Source organism: Aulostomus chinensis, chromosome 15 (genome assembly GCF_037954235.1).
Source record: "Aulostomus chinensis isolate RoL2024-O1b breed Wild chromosome 15, RoL_Achi_v1.0, whole genome shotgun sequence".
Classification (NCBI taxonomy): Eukaryota; Metazoa; Chordata; class Actinopteri; order Syngnathiformes; family Aulostomidae; genus Aulostomus; species Aulostomus chinensis.
The window spans coordinates 5,439,712-5,462,653 of record NC_141334.1 but is presented as its reverse complement, the minus strand read 5'-3'; the positions used below and the strand labels follow the sequence as shown (position 1 = coordinate 5,462,653).

The following is a 22,942-nucleotide window of genomic DNA, read 5'->3' as shown; positions in this document are numbered from 1 at the left end:
ACAGAGTCCCCATGCTGAATCGTCAGTCCTCCTTTCAGGACGAGTCCCACCCTGGACACACTGTCCCTCACAAAGACTGAACGAGTACAGCTGTTGTTAGACGGAACACGTCTCAAAGTTTACCTAGTGATTAAATTCACATCATGACATCCAAGCCATTAATGCATCAATGAAAACAAATCAAATTTAGAATTTAAGAAATGCTTTCAGAAATGCTTCTCAAGAATTTAAAAAAAAAAATGCATATTTGTGGATTTTTGTCGAACTATCAGGACTCAGCTCCTCGTGGTATGAGACCACAAATTGTTTTCTTGGGTTGGAGGCTGAGACAGTTGACTAGAAAATTACAAATGGAGAGTTTAATTCCAAAATTTGAACCATCCTTCAAGATAAAAAAATAAAAAATAATATATATATTTTTTTTATTTTTTTTATTTTTTACCACACCCATTGGAGGGTTGAGCGGTTGATGCAGTATGACACATTGATCAATAATCATAACTTATATGTGCCAGTTTTTAACAGCAGGACTTGTCTACAGTTGGTTTGGTTCCATTTTGGGGGAAGTTTATTCAATAGAGATCAAATATATGCTTTCTCTAAACTGGACATGGCAGCATTAACTGGAGTGAAACCTGAACACGACAGCGTGACAGCTGAAAGAGGTTTGGCACTTGAAACATTTAATTAAATGCATCTTTCCTTTCGCCTCTGATAACCTTCATTTTTGTGTCATTCAGAATAATTTATAAAAGGCAATCATATTTCTGCTGTTGATATGTACATACAAAATACTTTAATATTCTAATATATTCACAGGAAATCGTAAATTCAGGCACTTTGCTGCCGCTACAGAAACTTCTTAGCACAAGAGATCCTGAGATTTAAGACTTTTTTTCTTTTTAAATAAGCAACACAAAAGTAAAATAATCTTATATAGAGAGATTTATAATTAACAATCAGTTTCTTCCTTTTTTAACATAGCAAAATAAATCTTTTTCGTGTGTGTGTGTGTGTGTGTGTGTGTGTGTTAAAATGTCTTTTATGTCTTTTTTCAAGCCCTGGTTTTGGGTTGTGAAGAGATCATTGTCTGTCGCCTCTCTGAAGTGATCGAAGGAAGCATTTTGAGGCGTTCGGGTTTAGTGCCACAGTTTCCAAACGTTACAACTGTTCTTGGTTGGCAGAGGTGATCGTCATTCCCACGTACCACATTTTGTTTGTCCTCCTCTCCGCCGCTCATCCTTCTGCCCCAGGGGAAAAGTTTTTCTACCAACCTCCATCTTTTAATGAAGCCCATCGGCCTCAGTGCTCCACGTGCATACATGTGTGTGTGTGTTTGTGTGTGTGTGTGTGTGTGTGTTTGTGTGTATAAATGCCCATAATGGAGGTCCAATGGAAAACAATGAGAATAAAAACCTTGACTTAAATGCAGCCTCCAATACATCCAACAGCATAACTTGAGGATCTTGTAGTGTTCATGTTCGTGTGCATACGTGTGGGTGTCTATCGGAGCGCTGTCTTCATGTCTATCCGGGAGCGTACATCCTGGTAGCCGAGGAGGCAAGGGTCAGTGGACAGGGCATCGTGGGTAAAAACAGAGTCGTTGTCTGAAGAGCAGGAGCTGGATGTATCCTCGCATGATGGAGAGTATTGCTCAAAGGGAGTTGACAGGTCCAAATACTGGGGTGAGAGGAAGTTCAGAAATTAGAGAAATATTGGTATCAAATGTTTCTTCAATTGGCAGTGAAGAGCAACGGAAACTGAGCTTGGCGTGTTCTCAAAGGTTGTCAAAGTGCTGTTGAATATTCTGTTCATTTGACAGTGTCCATACTAGAGGAGATGCAGATGTGCAGAGTTGCTGCCATTGCAGTTTTAGACTGCTACATCAGTCTTGGTGCTGCATTGGCTCATTTGTGGATAGTTCGGTTTATAACCAAGCCAAAAAAACTCTGTGTATTTAAGTAAAAACCAACAAGTCAATCACATGAAATGTGGACCCATCTGCAGTGATGGTCTGTTGAGGGTGAAATAGCTGCTCTGGACAGCACTGCCAAAAAACAGTTTGTTGTTGTTTTCTGTTTGTCTGTAGTTTATTGGCTCAGGATTCTGCTCTCTATTCATTCACTCTTGTTTCAACCCAACCGGTTTGTGTACTGAGGACATCTGGCTTGCACATTGTGAAAGAGCTGACGAAAATCTGTTAGCTGCATGTTGGCCTTTGAATGTGTTGGTGTCTCCACACTCCTGTCTGCACGATTGTGTGCAGTTGTGTGTAGTAGATGTACAAACCTCATCCGAGATGGACAACAGAACTCTGTCCAGCTCCTCCACCAGCTGCTTAAAAGTCGGCCTCTGGGTGGGAACAGCATGCCAGCACTCGCGCATCATCATATAGCTACCAGACGAAACAAAAAATGAGTTCCAACATCAATATAAGACCAATGAACCCCCTGGAACATCTCAGCCTCTCTTGTGTGAGGAGGCATGTTTGTAATAAATAAAGCTGCCTACAGTTCATGTGTGCAGTTGGAGGGTTTGTCCATGCGGTGTCCTTCCTTCAGCAGCTTGAAGAGCTCCTCAACGGGGATACCAGGGTATGGTGAGCCACCCAGCGTGAAGATCTCCCACATCAGCACACCAAATGACCACCTGAGACCAGATGAAAGGAAAATTTTGGTTTTGGTACAAATCACTGGGTCGGTATGTTTACACCGTGCTGGAAAAATGTAGTTACGCAAGTCCAACTGAAATCGTAAAATGTTGATCATTACAGTTGGAACGGCATGAGTAGATAAAGATGCTGGGGCATGTATGCGCTTCAGCCTGCCTCAAATGGGTTCAGGCGTTCTTCGCATGTTCCTTAGATACATCTGCTACTTTTAACTCATTACTTGAACAGCAACAGTCAAGGGAGGTGCCATCGTGGTGAGTCCAGGAGCAAAACAAACACTTTTCCCGGACAGACAAGGAGAAATATACAGTCATTTTATCCTTGTTTGAATTCAATTCTGTTGTTCCACAGAAGTGCTGCTTGCTAACTTAAATGTGATACAAAAGCTCAAACATAAAAAAGTCTGATTGTAACCAGCTATAAGGGCAAAGACTACCATCTTGGGATTGGACATACTTTCAATTCTTGATTCTTTCTCATGTTTTGTTGACAGTCCTTGATAATGTATTCGAGCTATAACTCAACATGTATAGCCGCAAGGGCTGGACTTACACGTCACTCTGATGTGTGTAGACTCTGTCAAACAAGGCCTCCGGTGCCATCCATTTCACTGGCAGCCGTCCCTGCAGGGCGGACACAGAAACGTTAGAGCCCCGCCTTCACGCCTTCACTTACCACTGCAACTCAGCTGCAAACATTGCAACTGTAAGAAGAATTCCTCCAAATTCATCTCTCCATGCCCTCTTGTTTCTCCCTCACAAACCTCCCCCCTCCTCCCTCCTTGTCTCCCCTCATTTCTAATTATGTCCCATTAAGCCTGCTGCCAATCAGAGGTAAACATCAGACATGTGTCTTGAGGAGAATTAAAGCTGCGAGAGGAGCCAAGCAGGAAGAACCTGGCTGAGGAACAGACATGTTTACAAGCTGGACTGGTTCAAAAACAACTTTTTATGTTTAAAAAAAAAAATCTAAATGTCCTGAAAAAAAATTTTTTTTAAATGTGTTTTAATTAATTGCTTTTAAATATCAAAACTGAGCCCTTGTTGATGCAACTGGAAATTTGCAGTAAGAATAAAATTTAGATTGTCAGCTGGACAAAGTAAAGACAGAACACTAATTTAGCTGCGTATTCTGGAGAACATAGTTTTCCAGTGTAAAACTACAAGAGGGACAAGTTATTCCTGAAAATAGACGTCTCGGACTCACGTTGGTGGTTTTCTTGTAGTAGTCGATCTGGTGGACTCCTCTGGCCAGTCCAAAGTCCGCAATCTTCATCACGTTGTCTTCTGTCACCAGAACGTTTCTGGCGGCTAAATCTCTGTGGATACACTGCAAAGAGAGCCAGGAGAGAGAATTAAGAGCTAGCAAAACCCCTCATCTGAACCATATCTGTTTCCATAATAGATTACTATTAAGATATTAATGATTCTGTCATGGATAAATATTTCTGCTTTTGTATTGCTTATAACGCCTGCGCTCCTTGGTGTAATTTACTGTCCTGTTTGAACTACACACCAATATGGTGGGTTTTATGTTAGAGTCTGTTCCAAGCCAGAAAAGGACGCTAAAGTCAACACACACAAACACACACACACACATGCAATGTTTCACTTTAGTATTTTAGTGGACGCAACAAAATTAAAATGTCTTTATATAGAAATGGAGGAGTTTGAAGAAAAAACAAACTGTTGGGAGGAAAAAAGAAAGGCACTGTTTGCCCACATTGAATGTATGTCATTAAGTTTATTTTGGTTTTCATTCGAAATAGACGTGGGATTTGTGGTGATGTGCAAAATGAACCAGTCTTGGTTTGTGGGTCTCCCCATAATGGAGGGGTAGTTTCAGGCTCCTGCATTCTTAGGCAGCCGTAGAGCCAGAAACCTGATGCCTACACCCAGACGACTGCTCTGCTGTCTGTTTGCTAACAGATTTATGACGGTGCTAAAAAGGACAAAGCCCTGCCATGGAGGGACGGACAGATGGATGGAGAAGGGTAAACAGGACTGGAGCTGAAACAGCCTTCAGCTCAGGAATGCCTGTCTGAGACACCGGCTGGCAGACAAAGAAATGTGTTGATAAGAACACAGACAGAGTGCATGCTGGGAAAATAAAAGAAACAAGGGGGTGGGGATGGGAAGAAAAGAAAGAAAGGAATGGGCAGCGGCTCAGAGGACGCCGGAGGGCGGCTGGCGCTGCTATCCAGCACCGTCTGGACCAAACTCATCGATCTGAATACCATGTGTTCAATAATAACAACACTGAATTACGCACAGGAATTTAATCCAAATCTAATTCCCTCTGTCTTGATATTACAACACCCTCAGGGCTTGCTAAACACACAGTCTACAAATGTTGTGAATTTAACTCTCCTGTTTCCATTTTATAGCTGTATTTTCTGTCCAGGGACATGGATACAATTTAATGATTTATAAACATCTCACGGGTTTACAGCTTATAATGTAATAGTGCAGTTTGAGCCCCAAAACCATAAACTCTCCCTCACATCCATGAAGCTACAGCCAGAAAACATCTGGCTTTTGTGACTAATAAACTGAGAAACGATAACATGAATATTGAGATTGTTGCAGTGTAACTTTCTGCCAGTTGACTGACGAGTCTAGTGGTGAAAACAAACGGCTCTTCATGAAACACAAATATACCTACAAAACAAAGCTAAGGAAGTGTTGGTCATGGCACTCTAAAAAACCTTTACTGCTAAATAAATTGACGTCATCACCTGCTGCATCTAGTAAAGCGATAAAACCATCCAACCCCAGCAATCTACTGGTGAACGTACCCTTTTGGAGGCCAGGTACTCCATCCCCCGGGCCACCTGGTAGGCACAGGACAACAAGTCTTTGAAGGTGAGCTGCTCCTCAGGCACCTTGGTCACATCAAAGGTGTAGTCCATGCCTGGGGGCCGCCGGGCCCGCAGGTACTCCCTCAGACTGCCTTTGGAGGCGTACTCCACCAGCACATACAGAGGGCCTGAGGGGGGAGCACGAACGTTATTTCTATTGTTGATTTAGCCTGGAGGTTTGGGACCACCATAGTTGAAACACTCACTAAATTAGCCCCGTTATTTGGTTTGTTGAGATTCACGATAACAAGGGAATTTGTTGGGGAAGGAACTGCTCTCTTTCCAAAATAAGGGTGTGTCATAATTGGCGATCAAGGAAGATGGGCAACTGTCCTTTCATCACTGTTGCAAGATCCAGAAGACCAACACTAGGATATGATTGATTTTGACCACAAGCAGATACACCTCTATTTAAATTCCCAGACCTTAGAACTTGGTGGCTAGGCTAAGTCAATTAGAAACTCACCATCTTGTGTGCAGACTCCAAGCAGGTTGATGATGTTCTTGTGTTTGTCCATCACCTTCATCAGCTCCATCTCTGAGATGAGGTCTGCCAGATCTTTATCTGAGGCATCATCTGAAGGGAAAAATAAGTACATTGTTTCAGTCAAGAGCAGACTTAAGTTCATCTCCAGAGAGGTTTTTTTTCCTGTGTAATTTCTTTCCTACCTTTGAGCATCTTAACCGCCACAATGGTCGCCTGATCTGAGGAGTCCTTGTTGATGCCGTAGGCCTCAGCTCTAACCACTTGACCGAAGCAGCCTTCTCCCAGAGGTTTCCCCAGTGTTAAACTAGAAAGAGGACAGGAGTTAGTGAAAATAAGTATGTCCAAATGAAAACTGTACACAACCATAATTTGGGACTCTCATTTCTTAAAACATAGGTTGGGTCATGCCAAAAATGGGTTGCGGCCAAGTTTCTTTTTAGGTCTCCACATGACAAGAGCTACAAGGATTGAATGAGTCTGGATCCTTTAATTTGTAGAAATACACTTTTTGCATGGAATAAAATAAACTTATTGTTATTTGGCCTCAAAGAGCATCTTTCAGGTGTGACCTTTCAAAAATAGACATTCTACATTTTTTCAAATGATGACAGAGGCTTTTTTCCCTTACTTCTCCCTGGGGTACTCCCAGTCTGGGTCGTAGGGCAATTCAAACTCCATGACACCAGCAAGCATTGGGGAGCAGCTTGACGAAAGGCGAGCCACCCTCATCAGGGACGCACTGGACTTCCCGGACGAATTAGACTCCACCGAGTACTGGAGGAAGACAAGGAGAATTTAGCAAGCACCTTTGGGTTAGAACAATTAGACTTTTGAAACAACTGTAAAAAATCAAAAGATACCTGTCTGCGTAGAGGGAACTTGGAAAGCTTCTGAACAGGGAGAGCATCAAAAGGCTCCCTTCTGGGGTGGACTTGCATTCGACATAACACCACGATGATGATGGCCATGATGAGAGCCAGGAAACCACAGGCGTAGATGATGATGTCAGTGTACTTGGTCTCCATGGTGTCTATAGCATCTGCTGCTTCTTCCTCTACAGAAACAGGGGGGACAGTTTAGAAATAAACCTTGTACCAAAAGGAGGAGAGAAGCTACTTCTGAGGGCTGATGCTGAATCTCAGGGAGTTGATGAGTTCTTCCTTTACCTGAGAGGACAGTGAGCCAGGCGGAGTGGTGGGCAAAACCAATTGAATTTCCTGCAAGACAGGTGTACTCCCCAGCATCCTCCATGGTAACTTTAGACAAATAGAGCACCTCCACCTCTGACATGTTCAGGCTGCCGGTCTGCCCAGAACACAACCACTTAGTACCAGCAATCATCAACTTTAATCATCTTTAATCAACGGAACCTCTCCAATATATGACACCAACCTTGAGAACCTGAACATAGGGTGTCCCGTCTGGACCAAAGCGGCTGCCGTTCCTTTCAATGTGTTTGAGCCACTGAATGTGAGGCTGGGCATCACTATAGACCTTACAGTGGAACTGGACATCGCTGCCCACCACAGCTGTGGTGTTGGCTGGTAGTCCAGCTTGCAGGATAGGCCTGTGCGGGGAGCGCTCTGTATTGGGAAGAAGTGAGGACAGAGATGAGAAAGACGATTTTAAGCTCCAGAGAGAGAAGTCAGGGCAAAAAGGATATCCCTCATCTTGGTGCAACAGTTCAAAAGTGATTCAGGGACAACGAGACAGAGGTTTAACTGATCTGTCTGTCAGTGTTCCAGAAATACCCCTTTCACCAGGAGTCATATGGACAGAAGAAACATGGGAGAAACTGCAATCAAAGGGAGCTTTGGCAAAAAACATCCAGATATTTGGCTTTAGGAAAGTCTGCAAACACAAACAAACTTGGCTGAGCGTTAGCACTGTTGCCAATGTGGCTTTTGCTGGCAAAAGTGCAAGAAATGTCATTTTAAAATTGAAATCAGTTCCATTTGCGGGGCTCTTTGTCAGCTAGTCGCCAGGGCCTCTTTGATCTGCAGTTACTCTCGCTCTCTGATCTCGTTAGTTGTCTCGTTAGTCTTCTCCCCCCGTCGATGGGGACGGAAACTGACCCCGCTGTGGACGGACAGCGAACAAATGAACAAACAACCCGCAGCCTTCCTCAAACTTCTGTCACAGGTCAGGTAGAAAACTGGTTTAGACGCCTGACCGTCCACATCCTGCCCGCCACGGTTGACGCCAGGCGCCCCGTCACCTTCTGCTCACCCCCTGATTATCCCCTCCCTCAGACTGGAGTCTTTCATTTGAGGGCGTGATGATTTTTCCACAAGTGCTGACTAATAGCTGTTGCTGCCATGAAGACTGTAAGTCAGATCTCATTGGAATTGACCTCATTTTATTTTTTGATTCGCTGGTCTTCACACTGTCTGTGTTTGCAGCAGTTATGAAGGTGGACAGAATACTCATTTTCATTTTTTTGTTGCAAAATCAGTTCTCATCTCAAAGAGCAAAGTATTGGATCAAAAGTCACAAACATACATAGAAAAAGCAACATCGAACAGATTGATACGAGGCAGCAAGAAGTGCTGAATCCTGCACTCTTACCCAAGACGTCAAGGACGTAGCTGTGAGCAATAGAGCCGTATTTATTCTCCACCATGCAGGTGTAATTTCCTCTGTCTGAAGGCACGACACTCTCCATCACCAGGCTCCAGTGCTGGCGCCTCAGCTTAAAAAAAACAAAACAAAACATGACAATATTAGCTTGGATAGACAACCAAAGAGTAAGTTTGTAGATGTAAAGACAAGAAGACTCTCACCTTGATGCCCCCAATGCGATGCTCTCCTCTAAATTCGCGTCCATTTTTGAGCCAGCGGATGCTTGGCATCGGGCTGCCCATGGCTGGGCAACGAAACTTCACTGTGTTGCCTGCAGGGACAGCGTACAGCCCCTTCTCCATACGCTGGGTGTGGGTCCAGTAGGGGCCTACATGGACATAGAGCAGACGTTTGTCTGATGAAGACTGAGTCTGAAGTTGTTTGTCAAGATTTGCAGCTGTGACACAAACAATCAACGCACCTCTGGAGAAGTAAACCTGATCATTTTCAACCTCAGCAGATGAATCCTCCAAGTCGTTGTCCTCATCATCGTCCCCCGACCCCAGCGAGTCTATTGACAAAGAGAAGGTGTTTCTGGATTAGACATTTGGGCTCAAAAATGTCAGAGATTAATGTAAAGTACCCTAATCCAACGTGGGGTAATTAACATTGGTCGGTTCTTGTGTCCGTACCTGCTACAGTGATGGTAAAGTTCCTGACATGCTCTTTGGTCCCACGGAGAACACAAACATAAACGCCCGAATCCTCATAGGTAACATCTGTGATCTCCATGATGGTACCTCGGATCGCGATGCGTGGCGTGGCAAGAACCCTGGTTCCCTCCTTGTACCAGTTGACAGCCATGCCAGGCCGAGTGCTCATGTCGCAGCGCAGTTTTAGGATGTTACCTGGTTCTAATAGAAGATGCTCTGTGGTGTCCTCACTCTGGTCCTCAAGAACATCTAAAGAATGTCAGCACACCAGCAGTTAGCACAGATTGTTTTCATTTCAGGGTTTTGGTTGATTAATCTGTGCATCCGGTCCCTCTTAATGTTTTATTTTGTGCTTTATTTTCTTTGGTTTAGTTTTTGCACTTTTACAGACCGCTTGGTGGGTTATCTCTTCATCTCCTCGAGCCCATTATGTGTCCTTCAACCCCCTTCAGCCCCCCAATACACACACAAACGATGAAATTACCATGGAGACAAGGAGGCCTGACCAACCTGACCCTCTTCTACCCACCTCCCCCTCCCACCCTTCAACTGCTCCATTCTGTTGTTGCTCTGTGGATTATTGTGGGACTGAGAGTGATCTAGCAAATACAACCACTAACTCCCTCCCCTCCTCATTCACACACCCCACAAACCCCCCCCCCCCAAAAAAAAGAAGAAGAAGAAAGGGAACCAGGAGGAGGAGAGACTGAAGCTAATGAACATGTTGCGGTGTGACAGTGGACGCAGGGTAAATCTGAGGGGCGGTGAAGGTTCACTGCAGATCTAAGTGAGCGAAGGGAAGAAAGACGCCCATTCCAGCCAAGGGAGGAGCACGCTGGTGTCCACATGCACAGATGGTCACCATGCCTTCAACCATTCTTCTTTTTCTGACTTTCTGAAAGCTTTTACACGTCTGAACTGTCACTATAACTCTTCCAGAATAAGCGTGACGTTACCTGAGGGGATTTCAGCAGCAGTCATGTCCACAGTTTGGGTAATGATGGTACCTGCGCAGGAGAATTGTTGGATTTATTTTGATGTATTATGACTAAATAGTGAATTAGAATTGTCTCAGAGTCAGAGAAGTGTGTCTCACCGGGCAGGACCTCCAACCACGCCGACTGCATGGCCTGTACTGTCTGTCCTGCGTGTCTGCTCTCGGCCATACAGATGTACTCTCCTGCATCCTCCAGGGTGATGTTGGACAGAAGCAGAGTGTTCACCTTGGATGTGTTGGTCTTCAGAGGCTGCATATCGGAGAAATCATTCATTCCAATAAGAGGACAACACAACATAACCATCTGGATAAAACACTCTCATTGCTGTGTTATTTTTATCTGTAGATGTAGATCCGTCCTCACCGTAAGGGCTTTGAGACGTGGCTGTCCTCCCAGACTCCGACCGGAACCGCTGGCTTCCACTTTAAGCCACTGTACCTTGGTGGATGCTGGTCGATGGACTTTACACACCAGCTTAGCCTGACCACTCACCACTCCTGTGTTGTTTTGTGGGTAACCTGGCACAATCAGAGGCCTGGAGACCCGAACATCTGGAGGTCAAAAGACAAAATAAATAAGAATCACCCCGAGCAGGAATATAGTCTCCTATTATTTTGACAATTGTAGTCATGACTGACTTTGAAAGTATCAAGCAGGGTTTGGGGCTCTTTCTGTGAATGCTGCTCGTTTTCACTTCATTTTAAAAGAATATTTCGAGTCAGAAATGCTAACAAAGTGCTACAAACCCTCTTGGTCTGAATGGGCTTTGAGTGAAAGAGACAGAAACTGTCAAAACACATCCTTGTGGTTTCACTTTACCCCTGAAAGGTCCAGCATTGGAAGTACACTATGTCCCAAAACAACCACTGTCATTTAATACCACTAGGAACCATGATAGAGTGCCCTGATAACCCAGCTACTATCGTGTCACCATCAGCCACAGTGCCATCCATTCATCGGGTCACTCGCACATTTATGTGCTCGCCCACTCACTTGTTGGAGCATATGTGCGCCCTGGCCAGGGACCTCGCTTAGTGCTCAGTCGCTCAGAACGAGCAATTTTCCAGGGCAATTTTCTGTTTGATTGCTTCCTGCGAGCGCTTAGTGAAAAGGCGATCTGTTCTGTTGGAGTGAAGTACTGCCTTTTTTTTTCTAATTGCCCAGAGTACATGCAGAGGTAATGCTTTCAGGAACAAATAAACGACTGCAACCTTGAACATAGAACAATCACAGAGGGTGTTTGTTCAAAGCCATTACCTAAAACGTGCTTTTGGCTACACAAATCATGTTGTCCGGTTCAATTCAGAACAAAATAAATGTGTCCATTCAAGTTCAAAATGTTAGGAATATTAAATCACACTAATGGAGCAAACTTGACCACAGTCCAGCCAATAGTCAGCTGTAAAACATTGAGATAAAACACACACACACACACACACACACACACACACACACACACACACACACACACACACACACACACATGCAGAAGAGCCATGCTAATGAACTTGCAGAGATGGGACGGTGCCCTGCAGTTGAACTTGCGGCAGAGTGTGAATTGTCACCCAGAGGCGAGGGGGCAAACAAAACACAGCACAACACAAACAAACCGCTCAGCTGGTGCGAGCCAGCCAGCCGGCGGGGCTGGCAGCTGAGCCGCTCAGTGGAAAACAGTGAGTGGCTCCCATGCCTCGGGAATATAGCGCCCTCCGATATGTATGTCAGTCCCAAAAACATTCGCTGATGGGCTCCGTTTGCTAAATAATTTTTGAAAGACTGCTAGGTGTGAAGTTGCAATCATTGCGGTTTTCGATGTAAAGAAAAGGTTATTTGAACTTTTAAAAACTTTCAAATTGACAGGCAGCTCTGGCCTGGCCAGAAGCACCCCCCCCCAAAAAAAAAAAAGATTTCTTCTAAGAAGATATCGACACAAAAGATGTCATTCTTTGGCGCAGACAGTCTTCTCCTTGATGTTGTAAATGGCTCCCTGCCACGGTGAAATATAATTAGTCTCCAATATGCTACACTGCCACTTGGGCTTCAGACTGAGCTCAGTATCTCTTTACTGACACGATACAGCCAGCTATGTTGAGTAATCTTTCTTTTTTTTACATTTTCCTTGCGGGTATGAAAAGAGCTGAAAATAAAGCGGGCATTCGAACAAAAGATTTCATATAATCTGTAATAACGTGGCAGAAAACTGAACTTGAAATAATCCTTAGTTGTGTGTCCAAGAAGTTTTTCTGAGAAAAACGCTGGACAAGTCAGGTTCCTGCATTTAGCAGCATGCATTTAGTAACGTTAGCTATATAATTATACCCAGAGAGTGATTTATTCTCCCTCAGAGCTGCAACTAAACAGAAAATCATCCAGGGACCAGCAATTATTTAAATAGATTAATGAAAGACTGGTTGAAGTTGAACAGTTTGAGTATTCTTTAGGTGGTCGGGGAGGAAATCTCTTTAGCTAACATGAAGTAGATGTGTATCTTTTTCTGTCTGATGCTATGTCTTCCTTCCTGTCTGTCTCATTCAAGACGATTGCCAAAAATCACTGAGCGGCATCCACTTTCAGAATCAAAGGGAGAAATCCTGATCATTAAAATCTACTCAGAAACCAGGGAGCAAAGCAAAGCTACTGCGATATTGCAAGTATTGATGATTACTGATCAGAGTAATGCTAGGGCTAAATTCCAGCCTGTGCTATACAGATCTTTAAGGATCTCCTGGAGTGATTTTGGCAAATTTCTTACATGAAACTGCAAAAAATACTCGGTTTCTAAAATGCTCCTTTGGCAGAACCACACAGTAACTACGTAGAAGTTAGTTTTTGATGATTGAGGCTTATTTTAATCGTACCAAATCTCATCAAAGATTGCCGCTGAACTAGAGAGGTGTGAAAGGTGGTTATCTCTCCTCCCCTGATGCAAAATGCTATTTCTGCAGCTGCATATTTTATACTTTTACATTTATCTTTCCTTTTTAAACCTCGGTTAGACTCTTGAGGTTTTGCTGGTCCCCTCGTGCGCATAGTCATCTGAGGAGCAAGCCCTGGCTGGCCTCACTTGGCCCCGCCAGTACAAAGCGGGGCCACAGGGAAGGAAGAGAGACAGCTTCTGTGCTTGATGCCTCTGAGCAACAATCCATATTATCTTTCATCAGTCTACGCTCATCCTAGCAAGAATGCCATCCAGGAGTCCTTTAATTTGACATAAAACAAAAACCCATCTAGCTTGGAGCAGCGAAGCACTGAGTGATTTAAATCATAAGTATTGTTTTCAGAACTACATTTTCTACATTGACAGCACCTGGCTTACTGCACTGACATTTGTTTGTAAAGCATTGAATGAGAAAGCCCCCGCACCCCCGCCTCTTCTTCCTCTACAGCTGGCATGCAACCAGGCACATTTACACTTCCGAGCCCCAGGGCCTCGGACGTATCAGGTAGCGCCGTTTACAGCAGCAAACGCAGAGAGGTTTTCTTTTTCTTTTTTTTTGCCCTTCTCTTCTCCTTCTCCATCTAAGAATCGACGACAAGCTCTGTGTCATTTTTCCTGTCACCTCGACTTCCTCCGGGGTCGAGCCTCCGCCACAGTCCACTCGTCGTCTGAGTTATCGCTGCCAAGAAACTTTCTAAGAAGGGAAAGTGGACTAATGGCACTCAGGGATATATTTAGACTGTCAGAAAAGATGTGGTTATGTATTTGGGTTGGAGTGAGAGGTGTTCCTCATCTTTAGTTACACGATTCAACAGCTAAAACGGATTCAGTAAACTATACTACCTGAAAAAGTGTTGGCAGAGAAAGAGGTGATAGCATCAGACGTTTTGGAAAGAGAAGTTGCACCACTTGTTGCATTTCAAGTATCACTTTTTGTGGACGTGATTGTTCACTTTTGGTAAGAAAAGAGCACAGACATCGTAATGATCAGCGGCGAGGCCTTACCTTTAGCTCTTCCTTCCTCTGTGGCTCTGGACGAGACTCTTTCTGTCAAACAGAGCAGCAGAACCCAGAAAGTGCAGACCCTTGCCATCTTCTAGACGTGATGCGCTTGCCGTATGGTTAAAAAAAAAAAAAAAAAAAGTCAGAAGCCTGGAGTTGGCCTCACACTCCGGCCCCTGGCATTGGCAGCCTCGAAAATCCCACGAGTCTCTAAATCTGGATCCTACAGAGGCAAAAAAAAACACACGGCAGACACTTAACACAAACTTGACTCCTCGGAGTGAAGCTAAAGACTGTTCAGCTTTTATTTTTAAACCGGGTGGCAAAAACACAACAATTGTTCACCCTAATAGTTTAAGAGCAAGCCTGTTTGGACTGTGAGCAGCTGTATTCTTAACCAGATGTCCTGCTAACTGTCCCGCTCGTCTGCTCTACATTGTCCAGGCTCTCCTGCGTCATGAATAAGGAGCAGGGCTGTTACCGCCTGTTGTTTGTCAATGGATGGCGTTCAGTCTGCCCCGGGATAATGGGCCCTCACAAGGAAAACACTTGAAACTTGCCAGGAAGCCACAAAATCTGAAGGGGCAACTGACAAGACTTCAGGTTCACGACAGAAGTTAGAGGGACAGACCTGGAGGTGAATCATTGCAGGAGTTGATAGACCAAACCTAACAGGATTTTATTTTTTGAAGTTCAACTGGGAGATTATTTGGGGATGACTCTTCAGCTGAAACCAAAGCAAACTCCCTTTTTTGGATTATTTTGTTAAGAAAACACAAATTAGTTCTGCAATTAGATATGATTGTAAACACACTCATACCAGTGACTCATCATTTATTTGAAAAAAAACATAATTTCATCACCTACAAAAAAAAACCCCACACACCGTCAAGATACTAGAGTTTGTGTTGATTTCAGCTCAAGCACTTGTAGATTCTACAGACCCAGATGCTTGACTTTACCTGGATCAAGTTACTAGGAAAGTTGCCTGCACTCAAGTGCATCTAAAATTCCAACAAACGACAACACGTCTTTTTCTATTTATTTTTTTCTGAATCACACTTAAATATAACGACATAATGTCATCCTGCAGAGAAACTAGAAACTGAAAGCTTAAAAAAAAAAACAACAAACACTCGGGTGATTTTTCTGCTGCGACTCTGGCCAACTGCGCACAGGCGCCAGACACTGGTGCGTGCGCTCCATGAACGCAGGCCGCGCCCACACACACACACACACACACACACACACACACAGTCCGTTTAAAGAACCAGGTTACTGAATGAAACGTATTCTTTCTCAATTAAGGGCTGGAAACTTTTTTTTTTTTTTTGCTCCCGCTGCTGTTAATTCCGCTGGCGCGCTGCCTGGCTGCTGCTGCCGCTGCCGCTGCGCTCCTCAGCTGGGGCCAAAACACTTCAGTTCCCTCCTGTTCGCCCGGAGACGGCGTCATCTGTATTATGTGTAATGTAGACCTAGTGTGTATATTCCTGTCCCATTAATAACGCTTCATAAAGCAGTCAGTGCGGGTCTCTTACTGTCCTCTGAGGCTGCGGAACCAAACTTGCAGTGACGTTGAGAACCACAACGTTAAACACGTGTGCGTGCTGCCGTTTAGTTCAGCTCAGCTGCCATCCAACCTCTCACAGCCACCCGAAAAAGACTTTTACGGACCACAAAAACCAGTTAATAATATTCCAAACACTGACTGTCGCGTCCAGGGGCCAAACAGGAGTGCAACCGTCATGTTTACGCGGTCAGTCTTTCAATTGAAGCTGAGGATATTAAACATTGTAATTTCATTTATTTTTTTGTATCAGTGTTCAAATGTGGATTCATGAGATTTTTCAAAGGTGACAAAAGTTGAACTCCAACCCCACAATCGAATAGTCCATGCGGAAGGTTCAATGTCTAGTAAGTCATTTGTTTTTCCTCTGAACGCCGTCGCCTGTTCCAGCCCGACCACACGGCCGTTTTGTTTTGCGTCATTTGACCACCCAAATATACATTTTAGGTGCTCAGTGAGTGTATAAATAGGAATCATACTGCCTTGTTGGAAGTGACTGGAACAGTCTGAAAATGCTGAGGCGTAAATGGAACCTCCACATTGTGCCATGGCCTCTGAAAATGAATGAAACACTCCAGGAATGACCAGCTGTCTACGTTCACCCACCTCTCCTCCCGGTTTGTCCTCGCGCTGATCGCTGGCACCAGGGGGTGGGAATCACTCCTTGTCCCGGTCAGCGAATATTGAAATCCTCATTTAGAGGTTCAGTCCCGTTGTATCCCTTTTAGAACCCAGTCTCTTCACGGGCTCTTGTGTATCCCGATGAGAGCAGATATGACTTCTTTTTTTTATTTTATAAATCCATCAAAGCAGTAGAACGTGAACGACAGCTGCCGGGTTCCTGGAGACCGGAGGACGGAGTTGTGATCCCCGGGGCAATGTCCACTGCAGCCGCCGGCTCAGGGCGCTGAATCCATGGAGAGAAAGAAAACCAGACAGAGATCGAGGAGGTGGATCAAACGTTTCTTTCTCTGACAACTGGTTGAGGAAATGAAAAGAAAAGAAAAATCACCGATGTGTCTAAAAAAAAAAAGAAGTAGTGGATGAAACGTCCTCTCTTGGTGAAACTCTTGGATAAAACCCACTGCGCCTTTACGCAGCGCTTTCTCCTCCTCAGTGAGTGAAATGCGGAGCTCAGCCTTCTTCTGGGTCCGGTTCCTTTCTGCTGCAGGGACGGAGGAGCGAGTGACTGCGTCCTTCACACACCAGCCCTCCTTCAGCACTCTGCTGCTCCGGGTCCGGACGGCAGTCACAACAACAATGGTCTGAGAGGAGGAGGAGGAGGAGGAGGAGGAGGGAGAAGAGGGAGGGAGAGTGGGGAGGGGTGCGCTTCTGTTACCCCCTTCACCACCACCCCACCACCCCTCATCCCACCAAAGAGCTGGCAAATAAAACCCAAGATCCTCTCGGTCTCTTTCTCTCCACTGCACAGCGAACTGAAGTTGTTAGGTTTATTTTTATTTTCTATTTTAAGAAAACTTGGATTGTTTTTTTGTTTTTGTTTTAGTTTCCCCTCAGCAGTCGTGTGCCAAGTTAACCACATAAATCACGTTATTAAAACAGTTTTTTTTGACACCTCAACATTTATTGCGGGCTAATTGTCCTTTATGCAAACAGAGCATTAAGGTCTCCATTGAAGACGCATTCAATTAGGTTGCTTTATAGAGTGAACGCGCGTGAATTGCCTCCATGTTTTAATTGCATCAGTACAAAGAAGTAATCCCATTAACTGCCGCGAGATCAGGCTGCTTTTTATCATCTATTATCGAGACTGCAGCCTTGATGTCTCCCCTCACATGAAAGACTTTTTTTTTTTTTAAAAAAAGGCTGCATTTGCTGCTTTCCTCTGCATAAATAAAAAAAATAAAACAAAAATCATGACATTGTCAGCTTGACTCAAATGAGAGAAAAATAAAATATGAAAATGCAGCCTGTGAGATGGTCCCCAGCAGCTGGAGATCAGCATACAGGCCTGATAAAGAAAAACACCTGATAATGACAAAGTGATAACAGTGTGAGTGTAAGATGAATACGCTCACTAACTTGTGAACTTTTTCTTGCGGATTCTTGAAAGCTTGCTTGGGATTTTTTTCCATAACACACACACAAATAAAAGCAGAAAGCAGTGATCGATCTCGCTGCTCCTCTCCGTCTATCAAAGAACAGTTGTGTGTGAAATATCAAGTATGTCTTGCATCTGTTAGTATTCTTGTGGATCCAAAGAAGGGAAATCTGAACTGTCAAGTATCACATTGAAGACTTCCAACATTCTAGCAATAGTTTCGTGAATCTTGTGTCCCTGTTTTAAAATAACCGTAAAACTAGTTTTCCCAGTTTGAAAGAACTCGGCCCATTGAACCATTTTTGCGTTTAACTACAGCCACGACTGTGGGCTTTTCACCTGAGATCAGACCGGCTGAAGGAGAGCAAACATCTGCAGCTGCAAGATTTTCTGCAAGAGGAAACAAACCAACATCTCTGAGGGTTCTGGTAGATCTGTTCACCGTCTCGCTTGAACTGTTGGAGTATACCCGTTAGCTAACCCTGTCCTCCCATAAATGCCCTCAGCAGTTAAAGTCCGCCTGTTAATTCATTCCAGTCTCTGAGAAATCTCCTGGGATTATTGTTTTGCCTCTGCTGGGCAGTTTTTATTGTGAGGACAGACAGGAAGTGCTGGGGAGCGAGAGGCCGATCACAAGCTACAAAGGTCCTGGCCCGGATTCAAACATGGCTACATGATACCCGTTTTAGCCAAGCGAGCCACCGGGATGCTCTGCACCTCCGAGAAATGTTTAACTAAAGCTGGGCTGGCTGGAGAGCTGGAAATAACAGTTCCAAATAAAACAGAGGAGAAGTGGAGACACTGCGCAGGTCATTTAGTTTTATCTGGAGGTCAAACTCCTCAAGTGGATGTGGTTTGAACGTGTTTAGCCGAAAATTTATGTGTTGACATAAATTTTAGATCTGACCTTTAACACCATGTGGTTGTACTTCAGGTCAGACGCAGCTTTACAGCGAAAGTCAAAGTACACAAATAAACCCGGCAGAGTGGAAGTCATAAAGCAGATAAGAGCTGTGCTAATGCCTGCTGGCGCTGCGTGATCGAAGGTCTGGGTCAGCTCCAGTATGTTTCTGTCGTTCCTACGTGTGTGTGTGTGTGTGTGTGTGTGTGTGTGTGTGTGTGTGTGTGTGTGTGTGTGTGTGTGTGTGTGCGTGTGTGTGCGCACACATGCGTAAGAGAGAGAGAGAGAGAGATTGAGACTGCTGGCTCAATAGGGCAGGATGGAAGAGCTCAGATCAGATCAGTATACTGTTATTGATTTGATATTTGTGCTGTTTGCCCACACACACACACACACACACATGCACACACACACACTCACACACACACACACACTGTGCTGTTGGAACTGTGAATATTTCAGGGAAATGTGAGCACTCAAATAAGTTTTGTGGGTCCAACTTAAGGAATTTCCCATCAGCTCAGCTGCTTCACTCTGACACTTACACCGAACACGTCTCACGTAAAAGAACGTTAATTTGTGACAGCGCTCACGATGACAAGTGTGAAGTTACATCAAGACCGCCAGAAGGACTCCTTATTAGCCAGAGTGTGTTGCAGCCCTCAGTGTATTGTATTTTCAGTAATAAGAGCAATAAATCAGTTCTTTGGAGATTCTGGCAGTCAGGCTGTGGAGGTACCGTACTGATAATCTTGGTTGTGCAACTCTTGCACTGAGCCAGAACTGCGCTGTTAGCTCTGGCTCACAATGCTGACGAGTACATGCTACTAGTGTATGATGTATGGACTATGACTTTGCATAAAAAGTGTACACAGTTTTGTTTACTGCACCATTGTTTGCTCCAGGTCAGTAATCACAGATTTGCTACACGTTTGTCTTTCAATAACCTGAACTTTTAGACTTTGGGGCCGTGTGTCTATCATGTTAGACATGCTAGCGTTAGCCAAGATGACACTGGGCCAGGCATCGTCATGTTTTGGCTGTGTTTGTAGACCTATCCTCTACCTGAACAGTGAACCAATCTGATCTCATAATGTGGAACTTTGCCTCAAGCACATGGGGTCAAAATGGAGCCCCAGGGCTGGAGCCAGAGCTGGAGGACCATCTCACCCCAGCCTGCAGCATCCTCACCTCCCCCCACCATCAGTATGAGGTAGCCTCATAATAATTAACCTCTGTATGAATGACCACAAAGAGTCAAGGCCCCTGAAATGTACCCCCAACTTAATTGCCTGAATTTTCACAAATCATTTCTCTTATTTTCCCATTAGATCTTTGTTGCTCAAATCATTTTCTGGAGAAACCTGGAACTGCAACAGAACTGTAGATGCGACAGGCTCAGGCAAAGATGATTTACCAGATTCAGCGTTAAAGTTCTTCTGTATCCCAAATACTCCACATGATAGAATCAAATACTTGGACCAGGGCAGGACCTCCATCCCACCTCTTTATCTGATGACATCACTGATATGACAGATCACACCCGAGCCTCCCTGTGTTCCCCCAGGTCCAGATAACACTGATAGCCCGCTGCATACTTATGCTAATGCTAGTGGAGTAAAGCAGGGCTGGTTGGTGCCTGACAGCTGATAACAAATTGGAGGAGAAGGAGGGCGACACTGGGGTGAATGATAATCATCGGGGTGAGGTGAGGTTCGGAGGAGGGAGTGCACGGAGGGAAAGTGAGGTGGGATAAAGGTCAGGAGGAATGTGTGAGGTGTGGCTGGTCGCTCATTAGTCTGCCTCACAGCAGGGACACATGATGGAAACATCAGGTCCTATTTACATGTAAATCTACAACTGTTTAGTGAATACTCTGCACCAAAATAACCAATGCCTCAAAACCTAAAGACACTGCACCTTGTTTGGCTCCTGCCCGCATGCCAGGAGAGTTTAAACTGTTTAAAGTTTGAAAAAAAAGGGGAAGAAAGAATTATAAGTGAAGTAGGATATTCTATATCTGGTGTAGCAATACTCCGAACACCTGCAAGACTGCATGAGGACATGTAGGACATTTTTGCCTCGATAATTAACTGTGTTATTCTCATTTTCCTATGAAATTACTTTCAACGGGTCAGTAAACCTAAGAAATGAATCCAGTGCTGCCAGTGCAGGCGCTGCATCTCAGCAGCCACCAGTGGCTGGAGGAGCAGTGGAAGGGGAACGTGGCAGTCAGAACCGATGTGTTTGGACTTTTACCGGTCTCTACACAGCCAGTCAAGGCGGACGGTGGGCGTGACAGTTCAGTTCTGAGTTTTGTGCAGTAAAATTAGAAGAAAGTGAAGCTCCTGCACATTGATCTTAATTGCAAACACCCCGTCTGAGCTTTAGGTCAAATAGATTTTAGTCAAAGCTTCAGGTGTGTTTGACTGAAAGCTCAGGCAATAAACTGAGTGTTTACATTGGAGATAAATCAGAAGACACTTGGTTTGGACTTTAATTTACAGATTTTTTTTTTCTTTACATCCAGCAACTTCTTGAGTTGAAGGAGTTTCTGGAGGGTCTGAAGCCCAGATCAGACCACCTCCTCTCTGAGAGAAAGAGGACGACGGTTCAAAGTCGAGGCTCTCAAACAACTTCAGCTCTTTTCCACATCTCTACTGAGAGATGCATCAGTCTCACTAAATATATTCCTCTCTTTGGGAATGTGCGGTGGAGACACTGACACAGAGAGATCCAGAGAATGTGAAGTCCAGATGTGATGATTCACATCATTTTCATATCCTCGGCGATCAGTCATAGCCCACACTGAAGCACGCTTTATGACTGTATAATGATTTATGAGCCTTTGTCCTTTAATTTGTCACCAGTGTTTTGAATACATTCGACTCAGGACAACATTTCTGACAACTGAGACACACACAAGTTCCTAAACAACACGGTGAAACTTTATGCCTTTGACTAAAACGTTAAACTGACGCAGCATCCTCGGCTTGCCGTGCAGGACGCTGCCGCCTTCAGGTCCTGCACTCCCACACCGCTCGGCCACCGATGCTCCCATTGTTGTGTGTTTGTGTTAATCATTACCTGCGATGTTCGCAACACAATGGGACAAGCAGAGGGAACCGGCTTTGTGATGCAGGGGAGCGCTGCTGCCAAAACACAGGATTGAAAGGGAGACGGAGCAGCGAGGGAGGGGGGAGGGGGGGAGGAGGGAGAAAGGAGCCAGAGAGGCCAGGGAGGAGGCCACCACAGCAAGAGATCTGCTATTAAAACATGTCATCTGATGTTCTGGTGGTCCTGTCAATACAAACACACGCTGTGCAGCCAAACTTTGATCAAACACACACAGCTTTTATTTTTATTTGTAGTCGATATACAAATGTTTTCAGAGATATCAAATATGCCTGACTGGTTTTTGGGAAAAGTTTCCATCGGAATATTTCCATGTAATAGAAGGATTCAGGCCTCCATCTCCTGTTTTGGGCATTTACTCTTTTTTTTTTTGTTGATTAAAAAACAACACCTCAAACAAGAGTAAAAGAATTTGTAAAAATGATTTTTCTGTTTCCATCAGCTTTTGCTCGTGAAATACTTCAAAACGTGCATCAAAATACTTTGATGACTGCATGACTTTTGGCAACAAATAGACAGCATTTAGAAAAATGTTGTTTATTGTAACAAAGAACAAAGTTTTTTTTTCAAAAAGTGCATCCAGACGTGCTCATGGATCTTCAAGCGCCCTCTGGACACGCTGTTTTCATCATTTATTGGAATCTGCACGTTTTCTGACTGCTGCCTGTGCGCTTTGTTGAATCAGTGACGATTTCTGCTGCAGAATCTTCTCTCTCTGGTCTTTTTTCTTCTGCCCTTTGGTCTTTGAGGTTTTAATTACATGTGATATTTGAAAAAAAAAAAACTTTCAGAAAGTTTCTTATCAGTTTACACCATCCAGGAGGCAGTGAATGAAGGTGCTATTTTTTTTTTGATGCAACGTGAGAAACTGGGGGTGACACAAATGAAATCCTTCCAATTTTTTTCAAATGACTCTCATTTAACGCTCAATAGGGCATGAAGTTACCGAGCGCAGGTCTTCTCCTCCTGCCTCCAACCACACGAACAAACACTCACACACACACACACACCTACACACACCCAGCTGTTTACATGAAGATGGATAT

At 44.3% G+C, this 22,942-nt stretch overlaps 1 protein-coding gene across 2 annotated transcripts; it reads right to left on the bottom strand.

Annotated features, from left to right (window-relative positions):
• Positions 1-414: 414 nt before the first annotated feature.
• Positions 415-17,026, bottom strand: fgfr4 (fibroblast growth factor receptor 4). Of its 2 annotated transcripts, XM_086225738.1 has the most exons (21): positions 16,405-17,026; positions 14,235-14,454; positions 10,655-10,842; positions 10,390-10,540; positions 10,250-10,300; positions 9,273-9,542; positions 9,062-9,151; positions 8,802-8,968; positions 8,587-8,710; positions 7,411-7,601; positions 7,185-7,323; positions 6,879-7,072; positions 6,647-6,792; positions 6,201-6,322; positions 5,998-6,108; positions 5,469-5,659; positions 3,878-4,000; positions 3,224-3,294; positions 2,512-2,649; positions 2,290-2,395; positions 415-1,680 (listed from the first exon to the last, which is right to left on the bottom strand). In XM_086225738.1, exons 2-21 carry the CDS (start codon positions 14,320-14,322, stop codon positions 1,504-1,506), a joined length of 2,838 nt encoding a protein of 945 aa, XP_086081864.1. In that variant the 5' UTR covers positions 14,323-14,454; positions 16,405-17,026; the 3' UTR covers positions 415-1,503. The 2 variants fall into 2 exon arrangements, with proteins under 2 accessions (XP_086081864.1, XP_086081865.1); XM_086225739.1 differs by lacking the exon at positions 16,405-17,026 and having other exon boundaries at positions 14,235-14,481.
• Between the last annotated feature and the right edge of the window lie 5,916 nt (positions 17,027-22,942).